The sequence below is a fragment of the Dermacentor albipictus genome, chromosome 3 (assembly GCF_038994185.2).
Source record: "Dermacentor albipictus isolate Rhodes 1998 colony chromosome 3, USDA_Dalb.pri_finalv2, whole genome shotgun sequence".
In the NCBI taxonomy this organism is placed as follows: Eukaryota; Metazoa; Arthropoda; class Arachnida; order Ixodida; family Ixodidae; genus Dermacentor; species Dermacentor albipictus.
Genome location: NC_091823.1, coordinates 44304342 through 44322159, shown reverse-complemented (window position 1 = coordinate 44322159; position 17818 = coordinate 44304342). Strand labels below are relative to the sequence as shown.

Here is a 17818-nt window from a genome sequence, read left to right as displayed (position 1 = left end):
GATCTGGAAAGGGGCGAGGCCCTTCTTTCGCCGTGCTCTCAGCAAGCGGTGGTTGCCCAAGAAATCGGCACGCTCGGCGCCCCACCGCGACCGCGTCCTTGAAAGAAAGAAAGTGGCGGGCCTTGATCTTAACTAGTGGCCACTTCTGGTCAGTGATCGCACGCCCGGCTTGGAACGAGGGAGCGCGCGTGTCTCGCTAATGGGGGTTGTCGGTTTCTCCGGCCGGTCGTTTACCACGGCCGAACCGGCTGCCCTCGAGGTGTCGGACCATGGGCGGCAGGCACGCCGGAGGCGATTGCTCCGATTACTGCGGCCCTGTTTTTTGTTTGTTTGTTTGACAACCGAAGGTGTGGTGAGCCTTGAAGAGCTCCTGCTCGTTCCAGCAACAACGATTCATGCGCGATTTTGGGTTGGGTATTAAGAAAAATGAAATCGGAGATTAAGCCCTTTTTCGGGGATGAATGTATGTGGCACGTGAATAATGTGGAGTAGTGTCTCATCTGTTGCTTATTTACAAATAGAAGTTCATGCAGGTAGGCTAAGTTTTTATTGTGATTGAGTCACAGAACTCCTTAAGCTTTGCCATGACTAGTTGCTCTGCTTCTTATAGTATTTTGTGTCCAGTATTAGCTGCGCCTTCACGTGTTCCTTTAACAGAACCCGTGGAGGTCGCTCCTTTTTGACAGCGCCGAGCTAAACCAGCGCCATACTTCAGTGATTGCGCTGAATACGACACTTAGCGATGTCCTAGAATCAAGATGCAGTCCACATACTTCCCCATGACGCTCACGAGACTGCGCCCCTGACTTCGATGTTTGAGGGCAAAGCCGCTCGGATATTGAGCCTCTGCGCGACTTCCGTGCTGTATCCGTGAGATGTGGCGGATGGTTGCAATATACGTAGCTGGCATTATAGGGCAACTTGTGGCCAGCAATGTCCACTGCTTTGCTTCACGAACTAAGAACAGCTCTTTCGTTGTTTTTATTTTATTCGTGCCCCAGCAGTCTCGCATCGTATCCGCATGCAGACTGGAATACCAAACTGAATGCTTGAAAATTGGCGAGAGAACTCAACCCGCCAGAGGAGAGCTGGGCTGTCGCAGAGGATTGCCCACACCGACGCTGAACGATCAGCGATGCCGTATTCAATGTTGCAGAATGAGACATCCACAATAAAATTTCCGCCGAAGACGAAACGTCGCAGAAAATGTATCGCTATGGGACTTATCAGTGCGAGTAGTAGGGTTGCTTGCCTCTCTCGTCTGCTTCCCTCAAGACGCGAGCCGAACTTATGACTTCGCACGCACATCATCACTATGGTGGCAACTAATAGCAATCTCCTCCTAGTTCGCGATTCTTTAATGGAATGCCTAAGCTGTGGTTCACTCCAATCTACGGCACGTCCTCTTCGTGTGTCTCCACTGGGGACCTGATGGCGGTGGCATTTTCTTTAAGAGATGAAACAGCCGAGTTTTCGGCTTTGGTGAGGACAAAATGCTTCACGAAGGTGACAGTAATATGTCGCGCAGTAATTCACTCGGTGACGTAACTGATTGGGCTAGCTGGTTCCTGAAGAAAGCGTATTGTGTGAAGTGCGAAACGCTTGACAAGGAGACAAGAACACAAATACACGAGTAATCGTGTACCTGTGTTAATTTGCTGCCAAACCTTTCGCGCTTTTATTCAAGATAAGTGAGTGACGAAGATAGACAGTATTGCTCAAATGTTGCTTGGCAACTAACATGAGATCTACTAAGTGTGCATGTGTGTGAGAGAGGGAGAAAGAGAGGGAGGGGGTGGGAGAGAGGGAGCATATAATTTAGCCCTTTACAAAAAATCGAGCCAAACTGAAGACCGTTAAGCCTGACATCATAGGCTTAACTTCAAAGCGCTCGGTTTTAGCAAAATTCAATAACTTTGGTCTCAAAAAGCGCAGCAGGATATTGTCATTTTGTTCACCGTGTACAAGATGGAGGCCACTAACAATTCGTTGGGTGCGTTCCGTGGTGTAAGAATATGCTATACAGGACAGCGTCAATTTTATATACTCTAACATTTCTCACCATTTTTGGCTTCGATGAGTACTATTGTCTCGCAATTCCGCCGTTAAGTATTTTTCAACCTTAGGCCTACACAACTCGAGTGAACGTCAGCGCGCATGCGTGCCGACTCCCCACTCGTTTTTCAAACGCTAGAGGTATACTTCACGTGCGACTGCGTTAGTGTTCCTGTATATCGCTACGGGAGCCATATGCAGGGCGACTACATCGCGAGATGCTTCCCAGACTTCTGTCGGGATATATTTCACGGAGTCGAGACGTTGCAAGTCGGTTTTTCTTTTCTTCTACTTTCTTTTCTGGCGACTCGTCAGATATTTCGAATGCAGCCTTTCGTTGCGGCAACGGTGGTTGTGACCAAATAGGAAGGGAGATGTGGCTGGACACCAAAAGTTTGTGTCAGGAAGCGGATGGGAGGGGAGGGGGGTACGAGAGAGAGAGAGACTGTGAGAGAGAGAGAGAGCACGAACGGCGCAACGGCATCGGATCTGCTTTCTTTTTAGTCGCCTACAAGCGCGCGGAGTTCTCATGCAGAGACAAGTGGCAAACCGGACGCGAAAACGTTTCCATGAAATTGCGTCCTCTGCTCGCGCCGGCAATCCGGGATTGAGCTGCAAACGCGGAGTTCTCTATAAACCGTTTTCTATATGCTGTTGCTGTTTCCACCCGTGGAGGATATTGCATATGACGAATAGCATGCCGGCGCTGGGTAGTCTGCGTTTTGTATCTATGCAGATGCCAACACGAGGATCAAGAAAGAACAAGCAAGAAACGAGGAGGGCGCTGATGTCGTCTTTACTAAGGTCGAATGTTATCTTCACCGTTGACCACGTCACGCGATAGCAGCGAGACTGCTATACCGTTTGGTGGGGTTCGTCGATTCCCGATTGCTGCTCGGCCACCAGAGCCTCGTAGTCGGCAACGTCTTCGGCTATCGCGCGCGCTTCGTCCTCTCCGACAACGCCTGCTTTCGTCGATGTTTTCTCGGCGTCAGGAGCATTAATCTTGCCCCGCAGTTTCTTCCGAGTGGGTTCTACAGTCCTGCGAGGCGAAAGAAATATTGAGCTGAAAAGGATTGAACACGGGGAGACGGTGGTTTGTGAAAGTTTGTGGTCTGGTTACTGTGACAGATCAAAATTTCGGCTGCAAAACCCCATCGAAGAGAACACGTGTACATGTGGAAGCAAATGACCTCGTCCTATTCCTTCTATCCTTCGCTTTGGCCTTGTTCTGGCGCTATTCCATCGTAGGTTCCTAGGTGGGAGTGTTGTTCTACGCGTGTAAGATACATGTATAAGGTAGTCACGCTTCTTGCGTTGCTCGCACTTTCTCATGCGTCGGCGAGGGAATCCTCTACACTATTTCTAAGGTCAGATATCCCCATCCTAATCCCTTTTCAGTGCTTGCCTGCAGTGCTGCGCGTACGTTTGTGCTGCGAGCCAGGTGACGCTATGCGACCTGTCTTCGTGCCCGCTTAATTGCTGATATTGACTTGCCGTGTCTACGGTTTTGTTGTTGCTGAACCACTGAAACTCATTGTCTTCATGACCCGACCAGAAAGAGGATTATTTCCTGGGAGCGCGAAAGAAAACAGAGCATGCGTAACGCGCTTTTGCGAAAGGAACTTCTACTGCATTCTCATTTACCTGCCACTGACTTTAGTTGTTCGTTTGCATATTACGCTTGACCGAGGCCGGATGTGCCTCTCGGAACAGTCGAACCAGGCAAAGTTACATGCCAACGTTTGCTAAAAGAAGTTGGATCTTCGCTGGAAAGGTGTATATCGCACTGTAAGCGATGGCAAATTGTCAGACGACTACAGGAAGTAGGGTTAGTAGATTTACCAGCCGTATAAATATTGCAATAATCATTCACTTACTAACTTAATTTACAAGCATGGTGTCACATGCGAACGGACAAACACGATCAGATTTCACTCGGTGACCGCGAGCATTCGCCGTCAGATGCTTACGTGATGGAGAGGGACACGGAGCGAATGCTTCGCGCTGCCTCTCGCTTCACAGCGTCTCCGCAACTTGAGATTGCGCGACTTACAATATTAGCCTTGCGGAAAAACAGCACACCTAAAGGTACCGACCATCTATATATGCTCGTATTTAGACTTTGCACCAGCCGCAGATTACTTCCAAGACATGGTGCGCGGAACACGTAGACGCTTAACCGGACGGACCACCATGCGCTGCCACGACCGGGCTAGAGGAGGAGACGCCCGCTCTCCTACTGAAGCGCTCGCTTGATCACGTGATCTCCAACACTTTGCGCGTGGCAAGACGGCGCGCATGAAGCCCCTGTCCTCATCGGCTCACTTTCTCACGCTTTCCCTCGCACCCTCAGCATACAGCGCTTGAGGCGCTGTCTTATCGCACTTGGACTTTATATGGAACACCATGGCGTGGCCAAAAATTCGCCTGGAGTGTCCATTTAACTGCTATATCGCAAGAAAAAGAAAAGACGCCAAGAACGCTTACTTTGTATTCGGATGCTTTGTGACGACGATCCGCGGGACCTCACTAGACACCGACCGCTGCTCCGGCTTCAACGATCCCTTCTTTCGAGCACCGATCGCAGTGGTCCTGCGCCCACTACGCTTATCTACGCTTCTGTGTTTTGCCATCGTGTTCGAGGTCTTCTGTCTCACTCCCTTGGCTGGCGTCGTCGCTAGCTTCTTCGTCTTCCCCCCCTTGGCACGCGTCTCAGTCGTTTTCTTTGTCATCTTCTTGGTGACAGTCTTGGTCATGTTCTTGATGGCGTTTTTCCTCCTCGCCAATTTTATAGTGGTGACGCCGTACCTCTGCGCCCTGTCGGTCAGCAGCGGCATCGGTTCCGTCCTGTCCGTCGGACGTTCGGCGTCCAGCGCCCTGCGGAATGCCAGCACGGTGTCCGTGGTCGAGCTGTCGTCGACCCTCATCTTTGCAGCGGCGCCGAACTCGTCCGAGCTCCCTGCCAATTTGCAAGGAGAAAAGTTGCACAGATGCTGACAGACTGGTCGGTTATTCAGTTTTACATTTTAAGCAGCACACTTGAAAAAAAAAAGAAAAGAAAAGAAGGAGGCACAATATAGGAAGCATACACAAAGCGCGCAGCTGTCGCAACGCTGCCGACTGGCAGACAAGCAAAACTAACCAGCCAAGCCAGCCTTCAAAACCAACCAACCAACTTGCCAGCCAGTCAGCTAGAACGACTGGTGCGCTTTTCTACACACTTCCAAATTCCGTCATATTACAGCTCACCGTAGAAGTATTGTCGTATGCCGCCTTGTTTGAAATGAAATGTTTATTGTTCTCACAGTTACAAAGTAGCCATGGAAGAGGGTATGCCCTGCCACAAGCTATCTGATGCAGCTTGAAGACCACATTGCGTTCGTGGATCACACGACAGCAGTTCAGCCAGTGGACACGGTTGCTATACGACTGTCCTGTCGGCGCTCCCACAAAAGTAATACGTTTCTACGCATTTCAGGGTAACACGGACACCAAGGCCTACGTAAAACCAAGAGAACCGAAAAGAATTCGTTTCGTGCACAGCATTTCAGTTAGCACAGAAAGTTCGAGCACTGACGCTTCCTTTCCTGAACGTTTGGCTTATTGAGCCACTTAGGGAGGCCGTACAGCAGCCTTCTGAGCCAGTTACAGTTGACAAATTAAGAGGGCGAATTGTCCTGAAATAGCATGCCAGGATAGCATTGCGGCCTATCGACCGACCGCCAGCTGTCGATTAGGAGGATACTTGGCGCGGGCTTCAGCTCACCGTGACCCAGGAAGAAGGAGAACAGTCCGATTGCAGCCAAGAGGAACAGCATGGCGCCCGCAATAGGCAGCGCCTGAGCGGCTTTCCTGTACGCGCTCCCTCTGCGGAGTTGCGGGAGAGAGCGGACACACGGTGAGATTGAAGAAGGCGTCGTGGTAAACGGGTAATCACTCAGTTAACGCGAGGCAACTGGACGAACGTGTCACGGTAAGTTCGGGGGATGGACGCTGGGCATTGGTCGGTTTGTTAGCACAAAATATTCTATTACCTTTTCTCGAACAGTTTGCAAGTATGGCTGCACAAGGTGGGTGATAAGGCCGATGAGGTGGCAATAAATTCGGTTAATGATCGGACAGGACGGAAGAGCACAGTACCGTGTAGAGCTAGGTGGTGCATAGCGTACGATGAATGTGTGGCGTGAGGTTAAAACCAACAGAAGCAATAAGGAGATGCAGAAAGTGGGCTCTTTCTCTGTCTCCTATTATTTCATCCATTGGCTATAATCTTACGCCACGCATACTTCTAAAGCGTGGAAGAGACTCTTCAGAGTAGCGTCCCCATGTTTAAATCAGTCACTTAGGGCATGAGGACAAGGATTATGTGTTCGACAAGGTCAATATGCATTGTTACAATTAGAATTGTAGGGCCTCCTCAAATTAGTAGTATCGACGTCTTGAAGACTCCTTTATGTGGCGTTTGTGCAAAACTAAATTTTCTGTATTTTGGCGTAGAAGCTTCTGCGCAAGTTCGCAAGGGGCCACACACCGTTTCTATGAGACACATACAGACGGCTAGATGAAAAAGGTGACGAATTTTCGCAATTTTTCATTCGCTTCAAAGGCGCACTACTCCGTTATTTTATAGCAGCGCATCACCGTCAGAGAAACCAAGTTAGTGATTGTGAACATCGTTAATGTGGTATGTATATATCCAAAACTATGCGTATAAAAACTGCGCTATTCAAACAACGCAAGTATATATTTGCTACATCTCCTTTGAAAGTAACGTCAAAATCCGCGTTACTCGCTATTGGTGTTGTCGCCGTATGCAATGGTGCAGTGACGAACTGTAACAGAAAGTGGCCGTCGTAGTCAAGTACACACACTAGAAAGCACAAGAAAACGTTTCGTTCGAAGCGATTTTTTTTTTCGTTATAACTTACTTGGGTCTCGCATCTGAAATTAAAGTTTTGTTGTTTTGATTAGTGCAGGGGTTAAGTTACGTTATAGTCGCTTAGTAACATCACTGTGACCACTGTTGTTTTATTTATTCTTTTTTTTACAAGGAACGTTTCCAGACATTAAGGGGGCATTTTTGTAAGGAACAGGGGCCATGTTGCCATGCTTTATCACTTATGCAATGTGAAATTCAAAGAAACAATACAAACAGCGCATAACTTTTAATATTCAATTATATATAAAAGTGACCTACCGACACCTTCCGGTCGACACAGGATTAAGAGTACTTGAACTGAATAATAATAATAATAATAATAATAATAATAATAATAATAATAATAATAATAATAATAATAATAATAATAATAATAATAATAATTTATTGATGACTTGAGAAACATACATTGCATTGCATACATGCATACATACATGCATACATGGCATTGCATGTACAACAAGTAAGCGCTGGTAAAAGTTAAATAATCAGTGTTGGGCGACACAGACGGACAACTACGTGTCTGATGTGCCAGAATGTTCATTCAATATCGAAGAACAAGGAGGTTGCAATTAAAGCTAAAGAGTTTGATAAGTCAAGCGTACACACTTAGAATAGATATGGCAGGTTATTTTCTACTCGATCGACTTGTTTATGTTGCATTGGGGACATATGGAAACACCGCACCTTTTAACGTATGGACCGAATGAGCGATTAATTTGGCAATAACTCACGGCATTATAGGTAAACTCTAGCGTAAATTATAAAGAGTACGTTCTGTTACGCATCCAGTGAAAGATATATATATATAGATATATATATATATATATATATATATATATATATATATATATATATATATATATATGTGTATGTGTGGACGCCAGGACAAAATGTTTTAAAGATGCCAAAGAGTTATTCTTTTTTTAAACTTCGTTTGGAACTGCATTCCACACGTGGGCTTCTGTATATTCTACGAGTCTCTGCCTGTATGTATTATGACAAGGTGGTAAGTCAAATGGATTGTTAGTAGCGGCTCTTGTTTGTTTCATGGTAATCTGAATATGGTAACGGGCAGCGGGTTATAAGACGTTATTATGTTTACTACTTCAGCTAACTTCAATTTATGCGCTGTTGATACGGGTAATATGCGTAGCTGCTGAAAGAGTGGCATACTGGGGTGAGTACTGTTGGAGTTAGCTTTTATACGAATAGCACGTTTTTGAAGGCGAGAGGCAGGGTCTAAATATGTTTTGTATGTGCAGCCTCACGTTTCCAGGCAATAGCATAACTGCTGCGCACAAATGAGACATACAGAATGCATATGATCGAAAGTCGAAAGCACCCTCCAGCCCTTAGTAATTCATGACAGCCATGGACTAATTTGGAGCAAACACCAATAATTTGTTGTTTTCAGTACATATCAGACTTGAACAGGACACCAAGACACTTGTATTGCGACTGACTTAGCATATTCGTGTTGGTAATAGTTAGTGCAACGTGGTCATAATTATGTTCCTTCTCCGCAAGTGAAACAAAGTGTACCTTCCTTTCTGGGTATAAATAGTTGGCCGATGACTTATAAACCTTTGTGATACTTCGCCAAGTTCTTCATTATTTTACGTTGCAGTTCCTCTAAATTATTCGCTGTGAAAAAATGTGCAGTGTCATCGGCAGACGTAATAGCTTCATAATCTTTGAGGCCTGACGGAAGATCGTTAATATACAAAGAAACAAAAACAGCGGACCAAGCACGGAACCTTACGGAACAGCCAGAATAATTCTTTGCAGTAGTGAGGTTAGATTGTTTACAACAGCATATTGTTGCCTATTTGTAAAATAACTTTAATTGGATCATAAATTTTTCCTCTCAGACCGTAAGCTTCCATTTTCTGTTGCAGTATTGTGTGATCAACCATATCGAAAGCTTTGGATATATCTAAGTAAACTACTATGACTAGTTTGTTATTCATTTCAGTAATTACGAGTTGTGTAAGAACAAGAACTTCGGATGAGGTTGATCGTTTGGGCCCGAAGCCACGTTGATTAGGACAGATGATGTTATATTTATTTAGAAAATTCTGTATACGCTTGCACAGAACCTCTTCAAAAACTGTATTAATTGCACTTAGCACCGATATCGGCCTGGAGCTTCGTATGCCGGATCGCTCATCGCTTTCAAAGATAGGTATGACGTTCGCCACTTTTTGTTTATCAGGATACACTGCGTTTTCAAGCGAATAGTTAAAGATACGCAGCAGATGAATTCCCAGTATATCACTGTTGGTTTTTATCTGTGTAACGGGTATTGCATCTGGTCCCGCCACGTTACCGACTGATAGGTTGCTAACTGCTGTAATTAATCCTTCAATGTTTATGTCAGGCAATGCAAAAGTGTTGCTAACACGCTCCGGCATCTTCACCGAACGAAAATCATCATGTACCTGTGCAGGTACCTTAGGCCGTATGGAGGTAAAACAGACGCTAAATGATTCAGCTGTACTTTCGTCACCAGTTTCACGGAAAGTAGTGGTACTGGATCGTAGGCCGGTTTCTTCATTTACGATGTCACAATTTTTTTTTTATTTCTATGCGCCTGCTTTACCAGAGATGAATAATATGCTAGCCATGTACGTTTGTGACGATCACCGCGACTGCATGGGACGTCGCTTTACCATACATCTCTATTCCTTTTTTTTTCTCACAAGAGATACAGACAGGTATCTGTACAATACCGAATCCCCACTAAATATTTTTACAGGTCAACATCCCGGCACGTACAGGAATGAGTTAGTGAATGTACGATGAGACATACTGGACAGTTTCCGGCTAATTGCGGATCAGAAGGCAGGACAGTCCTCCTTTCTTTTTTCTTCTTCTCTTTGACGAACAATGACTCAGAAACAAGATTAGAATTTAAAAAAAAAGTCCTTACCCTCCACAACGGGCTCCGACATTATTCTTGACGAAAGCATCGTAGAAATGGAAATCTCCGAGTAATCTGAAACACAGACAATGCAGTATAGGATGACACAGGTTATCTCGGTCGGGCGACTTCTCTGTTGGGATACTCTCGCTGCATCGTCTCGAGCGCCGCTACAGCGAGCTAAATCACTCGTCTGCGGAATTGTGCAAACTGTTAAGTCTAGGTTGCTGTCATCGCTTCTTCACGGAAAGTAAACTGAACGCTGAGAGGAAGTTCTAGTGAGGGCGCCGTTCATTATCCTTGCGCAGAGTTACTGCATATGCTACCAAAGGCAGAACATGCAGTAACTAGGAACACCGGACCATGGGGATCACCGACCATGGGATGCGAAAGAAGTGCAACTTGTCGACCGCTTGTGTTTCTCTTCCAGGGCGGCGTTCTTTTCGCTCCCCGTTAGCTCACGCTGCTCGAAGTGCAAGAACAATGAACGCCCACTGTGGAGCCCGCCTCATCGCCCTTGTAAGGGATTTAATTTTAAGCCCTTTGTAAAGGCCAACATCGATCAGGCCACGAAGAACACATTGCTTTTTTTTTGCAGGTAGCCGAAGATAAACAGCATTTGGCTCGGACAACACCACGGCAGCCACCAGGAAAGGCAGATTGCTGATGGCTCTCTTTCTGCCGCAGAAAGTTTGAGGTGTTAGGATTGAGCGAGGCACATGGTGTAACCTGGCATAAGTAACCCATTCAACGGAAAGCTAACAAGCACCCGATCCGTATGGCTGTTCATTTGTTTGATATATATATATATATATATATATATATATATATATATATATATATATATATATATATATTATTTATTTTATTGCTGAATGTCAAGCGAAGTCTTAAACCAACACTGACAGTTTAAACGACAGAAAATACATTCGTCAGATTCCGGGCGCTATACGTTTCTCTGCTCACTTAAATCCACGCACCAGCTGAAATAATCTGAGCGCCATGCTATTTAATAGAAGTGCCAACAATGTAATCCTAGTGCTAACGCATTTAACCTCGGCAGCAGCACAAACAAGGGGCCCGATAACGTAAGACTATTCCAATGTGTTTTCTCCGATCTCGTTACGTCAAATTTGCGTAACCACAGACGCAAGTATCGGGCGGTCACCCTCAGGATTACCTAAACAGACCAATCAAACGCTTTCCTCGTTCATAGGAGGTCACATTTGTTTCTTTCAAATATGAATAAAAGTGCCTACACTTAGCGAGCTGTCTTATCTGATTGGCTGACAAGCGGCGAGGAGCAAGCTCAAGTGGCGAGGCATGCCATGGGGCCGAGCCACTGCAATGAAAATCGATAACTGGACGAATGGGTGGTGCCCGGCATCTGCGATTGGTCCGCTTTCCCTTACTTGCCTTGCGGTGGTTGGTCGAAAATCGCGGCGGCATGCAATGGAAGCTTAAGAATTATGCTAAGACAGATCCTCAGCAAGGAAGAGTTAGCAGAGCGAGGTCGTAAGCGTTCCGAAAGTGCTCGAAAACGTTACACGGCCACACAAAAGGTGTTATTATACGGAAATAAACCCCTGCTCTCCCGCAGGTGCGAGTAGCCAGTGCCTGAGCGATCGGCGGCAGCCATCTTTTATTCCTTTCTGAGCGGGGCAGCTTGCGGCTATTCAGAAGAAAATTCAGTTTTGTTCGGTATAATAATGCATCTTTAACGCGTACACGTCACTTTGACGCGGTGAGGTTTTGTGGTTTTGTGTCGTCGCGTGACAGGCAGGTGAAGTGCGTGATGCCAGAATACTTTTGACCGATAGCCGAGGGCTAATGGCGAAGAAGCGTCGATCGAGAAGTATTTGTTATTCTTTCGTTCGGTCTAATCATGCATTATCAGTGCGTACACGTAAGATCAGATGGGGAGCTATCGCGGTTTTCGTGACGTCGCGTGAGAGACAGGCGAAGTAGGGGTGGTCCGAAAAAGTGTTTGACCAATCGCGGAGGGCTGATTGCAGAATGGGAATAGAAACGTTTGGAATAGCTGTACGTTATAGCGCCCAAGTTGTGTGCTATATAGTGAGTTTGATCCAAGTACCAGCAGCTTTGATCGAAGTGCTATTCAACTTCATTCATGCAAGAAAAACGGCAGGATTGCGAACCAAAATGGCTGAACTCTGGAATACAGTTACCGGAAGAACACGGCACTAATTTTTGTGGTTGCTGCTAATAGTTATCAAATGAATGACTTCGGTATTTCACATTGAAATAAATGTCACAAATTGGCTGACCTTTAGCGTTAATATTATCAGAAAGTGGTGAATTTACATATCTAGAGACTGAATGAACGCTTAAAGCACATCTCGTTAACATTTTATTTAAGAACCTAGCACTCGCCAGTAGAATTATTCATAGCTGTCACAGAATTTCGGCAAATCATGTACGCGGCTGATCGTGTTCTGGAGCAAATTTATTGTCGTCTGCTAGCAGGACGCTTTCAGGATTTTCTCGAGGACGAGTCGAAAGTAATCGCTTGGGTCGGAAAACCACGACGGCGTCAACAGCGTCCTACAGACAAATTTAGCTCGCACTTCAAATCCAAGAATAAATTAAGATTAAAACGTCTTATTTTTATTTTGCAATAATTACATAAAAAGTTATAATTAAAAGAACCCCACTCTTCCGTTCCCATGTGGGTGAAAAGACAAGGAACCACCTTTATGCATAAAACTCTTTACCTAATAAATTATCACTTGTTTTATAACTGCAGCTTGATAATGAGAATTGTGAATATGAGATTACTGAAGCGATCAACATTTATTCGCGAATATTGATTTTTTATTGAAGTACAAGCCCTCCGTGCGCGTCTATCGGCCTCAATCAAAATATCACGGTCATTCGTTTTATAAGTGCTAGCAGCGAAATGAAAAAATAGTGCTGTCGTCTTCCGGTAACTGTATTTTGGCTGTTTTGACTCAAATTGTTGTTTTTTTAGCCTGGATTAACTTGACAGCTATGAATAAGGGAAAATCAGACATCCACCCGTTCGTAGCAATTGCTACAAAGGAAACCCATGCGGGTTCCTCGAAAGAAAAGCCTCATAGTTGAAGAAGAATTCGTCCTGGTCCGGGACTCGAACCCGGGACCGCCGCCTTTCCGGGGCAGCCGCTCTACCATCTGAGCTAACCAGGCGGCTAGCAGATGGTAGGGAGAAGTCGAATTTGTCGACAACACGGAGCAAAGGAAAGTGTTTGACATAGAAGTTCTGTGGGAACCCGCAAGGTGGAGAGAATCAATGAATAAGGGAAAATCAGACATCCACCCGTTCGTAGCGATTGCTGGTGGATGTCTGATTTTCCGTTATTCATTACTTCTCTCCACCTTGCGGGTTTCCGCAGATCTTCTATGTCAACTTGACAGCTAGTTCGATTAAAGCTCCTGGCGCCTTGATTAAACACGTTGGTACTCGGATTAAATTCGCTGGTGCGCGGCGTATGCTTGTGCTGGCACTGGCACTAAATGCGTTGGCGCGAGGACTAAATGCCTGGCTTTTGGAATAAATAGTCTGGCGCTTAGATTATTTTTGTGGCGCTCGGATTTCTTCAGCCGGTGCTTGGATTAAAGCGAGCCAGTCGCCGGGTGACGTTATTGAAAAGAGGTAAAACAAAAAAAAAATTGGCAGTGGCTTAGCTTGGCTGTGCCAGGATATACGTAGCGAAAGCTAAGGCATAGCATGGTTAGCCTTGGTTAATCTTGATTGCATGTCCAGCTTAGTCTGGTTGTTTAGCTATGTTGCGGCGTTTAGCCAGTCGTTCGGCGCGCTGTTCGTCTGTTTCCTGGGCGATTCGTTTCCTCCTCATCTCGTTCCGATGTCGATTCCAGGCTTCCTCCTGCTTATCACAATTGTCGCCGTCCATACTGCCGCCTCAACTGCGGTTGCGGCGCACGCGAGCTCTCCTTTTCGATGCTCCGACATGTTATCAGGCATGCGACGCAGCTGGCGAAGCGAGCGCAGGCGAACGCGGTGTGACGAGGAACGCGGTGTGACGTCATGTGCCTCCTCGGAGCTAGGCCATGGCGAAATCGGAAGTTCGCGGCCAATAAAGCTTTCGGTTTAAAAGCACTTGCACTCTCAGTAGCATATCCTTCTAGAATTTTAGGTAATAGAAAGGTGGTTTACCCGATGTTTCAGCTGAAAAAAAAAGAAGAGAGAGCGGGGCATTATTTACACCATAATATGAGTTCACAAGACACAATAGGTCTGTCGCGCTGTTACCGGCATCGATATATGGATCTTGGATATGGATCTCGAATATGAATATGGATCTTGGATTTGTTCTTATCGAGTGGAGGCAATCTCGTTGGTGCGGATATTGTGCCGTCCTATACTTGTGCGCTAGACGACGTACTTCAAAACGCGCGAAAAACGTATGCAACACAATAGTCGAACATAAAGAAAATGGCACGAAAATCTGCTGTTTTTTTTTCTTTCTTTATTATTTACATGACTTCTCCGTATAGCAGGGCACTTTGTAACGAGGTACAAAACTTCCTCGACGTGCATCAAATCCATACACGTGTTTTGAGACTCGCAGTCTCGCCTCCCATCGCCGTTACAGTGTCTCGCTGTTTCGTTTTGCTCAGGATTGGAAAACTCGTCCAGCATTCAGTACTTCTAAATAGGTTTTTGCGATTGTTTCCTTTAAATAAATGTAACGAAAAAACAACAACAGCCAAATTGTACTTATCCAAACTTATCGTCCTTGCCCGAGGACTTTGCCGCAATGTTTAAGTGCCGTAATGGAGTTAGCGACTGTGAATTGCCTATTGTGAATCCCGATCTTTTCTTCGCTGAACTAATTTAGAAATATTGTCAACAGCGGTAAAGAGTAATGATAAAAAAAAAAGCCCACTCGCTTTTCGTGAGTGGTTACGGAGCCCTTCTCTAACGGCATCCTATGTTGGAGGATTCCGCTAGAAACGCGAAACGTGGTACTTTTGTGGGAAATTATGCGACGTTTTTATTAAAGACGTTTGAAATGGCGTTAGTGTGCGCGAAGATAGAATACGGAGATAAGATGCGAGGCAGAACGCCGAGCTCTTACCCATGGCTGGAGTTTGACTTTATCTTCTTCTTCTCCTTGTTCCTTGTTTCTTCAGCGAAGCTTCTTCTTCCGCTGACCTGTGCGGTGTTGATTTTCGGGCTTTCATGTTCGACACCGATGCGAGTTTTTCGGTTTGTTCCTGGTGTAATGTTGTACCAACTCTAGGGGATCGCCGGTGGAAGTGATCAAAAATACATTAAAAGAAGGATTTTGGTAAATTTAATTTCAAACGAAATTATTTGCCCACAGATATGATGAAACTTATAGTTGGCAAATACAGACATACAAGGAATAATGATAACTGGCTAAATATTACTGTAAAAAAGAAAGTAGAATTGTCGAAAGGAGAAAATTTTGCCTTCAATTCTTCTTGTCTCGTTAAAGAAAAAAAATGCCCTCAAAAATGTTTGTGTGGTTAAAACTCACAATGGTAGCAGTGCGGAAGTCAAGCAAATGTATTTCCCTTTGATAGTAAAGATATCACATCTTAACAAGACATGTCTTATACTCGTATGTTTGCTCTCAATGCAGAAACGAAAGTGTGGGAGGGCGATGAGGATTATGGCGACGATTTTGTTCAAAAGATGGCACAAGCTTACTGTGAAGATAGGCCTGGACTCGGGTGCTATTACAAGTACAAAAAGGTGGATACAATTATGAAGGAAGGCGACAATAATTTAAATAAAGTAATGCCAGTGCGTAATGCAGTATCGTAACCTTACAAAACAGATACATACACGCGCACGCACAGACGTAATTTATGAAATGGCAGCGAGGTTCACCCGCCCTTACCTATATTCTCTCGCCTGCAACTCTGCCCAGAGGGAAAATGAGAAATGGAAAGAAAAGAGGGAATGAGGGAGGATGAGGAAAATTGAAGTAACGATTACGAGACAACGGATCGAATCCCCCCACTGAACTTTTACCTCCACAGGTCCGGTCTGGCCATGCCACTTTTGTGTCCGTTATGCAATGACAATGCCACACTTCCTTTTGTGACATGTCGCGGGTTCAATATTCAAACGAAAAGTTTTTTAAAAGAACCCTTTCAAAACCTTGGCTCGAATTTGACTCTTCTGCTAATGCTTTCCTTTGGGGCTACAGTACTGGCTTACAGCCACAGGAACGTTTGTGAAGCCCTCTGCAACTTTCTGCGCGAGACAAAGAGAATTGCATGCTAAAATTGTTCTTTTTACTTCCTATGATAACATAATTTTTACTGTAATAATCAGATGTCTGATCATTCATATCTATAACAGTACACATTTTAATTCACATTCAAAAGATAATTATTTCATTGCACCTTATTTTCCTCAAAAACAAAAAAAAATTGATAATAGTTTTTCACCACCCGATTCATGGCCGATTCTCCAAAGTGGGCTGCCTCGTTTAGAGGGATGCTAGATCTTGCATCACTGATAATGACACAGGCCCACTTCGATGTTACGGAAGCGTTCCAGAGTATCCGCGTAGTTTCAAGTTTATTTGAGTTTATGGAAACGATTACAGCACTGCAATATGCAGAAGAGGGTCCCACTGCAAGGCTACCGTACCAGGACCATCTATACATAGTAGCAAATTACAACCGAGCAGAAAAATTTAAATTTAAGCAAGAGGATAGAAAACAGAACCGACTGTAGAAATAGGAAAAAAAATTTTAAGGCAAATGATCAATTCAAGCAAAACACACAAAGGCACAGTAACAGTGCAGGCATACAAAATTGCCTTTGGCACGCTGGCTGCGCACCAAGCCGGTAGAACGCCATCTTGAACTACGACGATTTGTATCGACCAATAAAGCGAAAAATTTATTCTAGACCTCGAAACTCCAACTAACAGTGAAAATATACTAGTGAGGTTACATCGTTACCACATAAAATTGATCACAAACACCACTAGAAGAGGAAAGGAAAGAAAGAAGAAAGTACCCTACATGAATGCTTACGAAATTAAGCAAGTTATTAAAAATAAGATTTTAGTTACTTTTTAAACATATAGAAAGAGACGACGATGTTTTGCTGATGTCAGATAGACTGCACGTCCTGGTAAGTGACCACCGATGGAAAGATCTCACGCACTCACACACACACGCAAGCACGCAGGCACGCACGCACGCACGCACGCGCAAAATAGGGAATATGGCAAGTAGTTTTTCCCTAAAAAATCCAGACAGCTCCTTAATCTTTGAGTTTTCGAGAGAGGCTACATTAAATATTACCAAGGAATTTTCCAACGCTATCGTCCGACATCCTTCACAACGGTCTTAAGGCCCTTAATGAGGGAAACTTATTGACCGACACGGCGATTCCCAAGGGATTCGCTGCGATGAGAATGTTGCTCAAAAAGCACGATTTAACTGAACACGCCAATATAGTTCTCACTTACTAACTATAGTAACGTCTTAGAGCAGCATTACGTTTTTTATAGGTTAAAATAAGCGTGGCTACAAAACGAAATTCATCTTTACCTCCTCCACCCCCACTTTTTTTTTATTTAGCGGGGAAAATCGCAACTTCCCTACGTATATTTTATCGCACTGAATCTGCAAGGGTATAAAACTGCCGCCTATAGCGAGTTCATACCAGCTGTTTAGATTATACTAAACAGAAGGACGGCGTTATACTTGCTATACGAACACGTTTAAATTCCATTGAAACCGAAGACAATCAAATCCGCGAGCCTTGTCGACTTCCGTGTGTAAGCTTGCACATTCCCGTGATCTCAGTGGTCTTTGAATGAACCCTCGCCCCTTACGGGCATGAAAGTTGGAAGGCCATTCAATCTCTAGCTGAT

The 17818-nt window shown here is 44.9% G+C and overlaps 1 protein-coding gene across 1 annotated transcript; it reads right to left on the bottom strand.

Moving 5' to 3' along the window:
* Nucleotides 1-2838: 2838 nt before the first annotated feature.
* On the bottom strand, nt 2839-9969 carry LOC135898093 (uncharacterized). The gene is made up of 5 exons (XM_065426834.1): nt 9933-9969; nt 6987-6999; nt 5825-5925; nt 4546-5017; nt 2839-3097 (listed from the first exon to the last, which is right to left on the bottom strand). Exons 1-5 carry the CDS (start codon nt 9952-9954, stop codon nt 2911-2913), a joined length of 795 nt encoding a protein of 264 aa, XP_065282906.1. The 5' UTR covers nt 9955-9969; the 3' UTR covers nt 2839-2910.
* Between the last annotated feature and the right edge of the window lie 7849 nt (nt 9970-17818).

Bases quoted from the DNA above. Each gene is read 5' to 3' on its own strand.
- LOC135898093 (XM_065426834.1), bottom strand. From the start codon at position 9,954: ATGTCGGAGCCCGTTGTGGAGG. The intron at 5,018-5,824 runs GTGAGCTGAAGC...GCAAATTGGCAG, and splicing joins CTCCTTCTTCCTGGGTCACG to GGAGCTCGGACGAGTTCGGC. The intron at 3,098-4,545 runs GTAAGCGTTCTT...TTCGCCTCGCAG, and splicing joins ACAAAGCATCCGAATACAAA to GACTGTAGAACCCACTCGGA.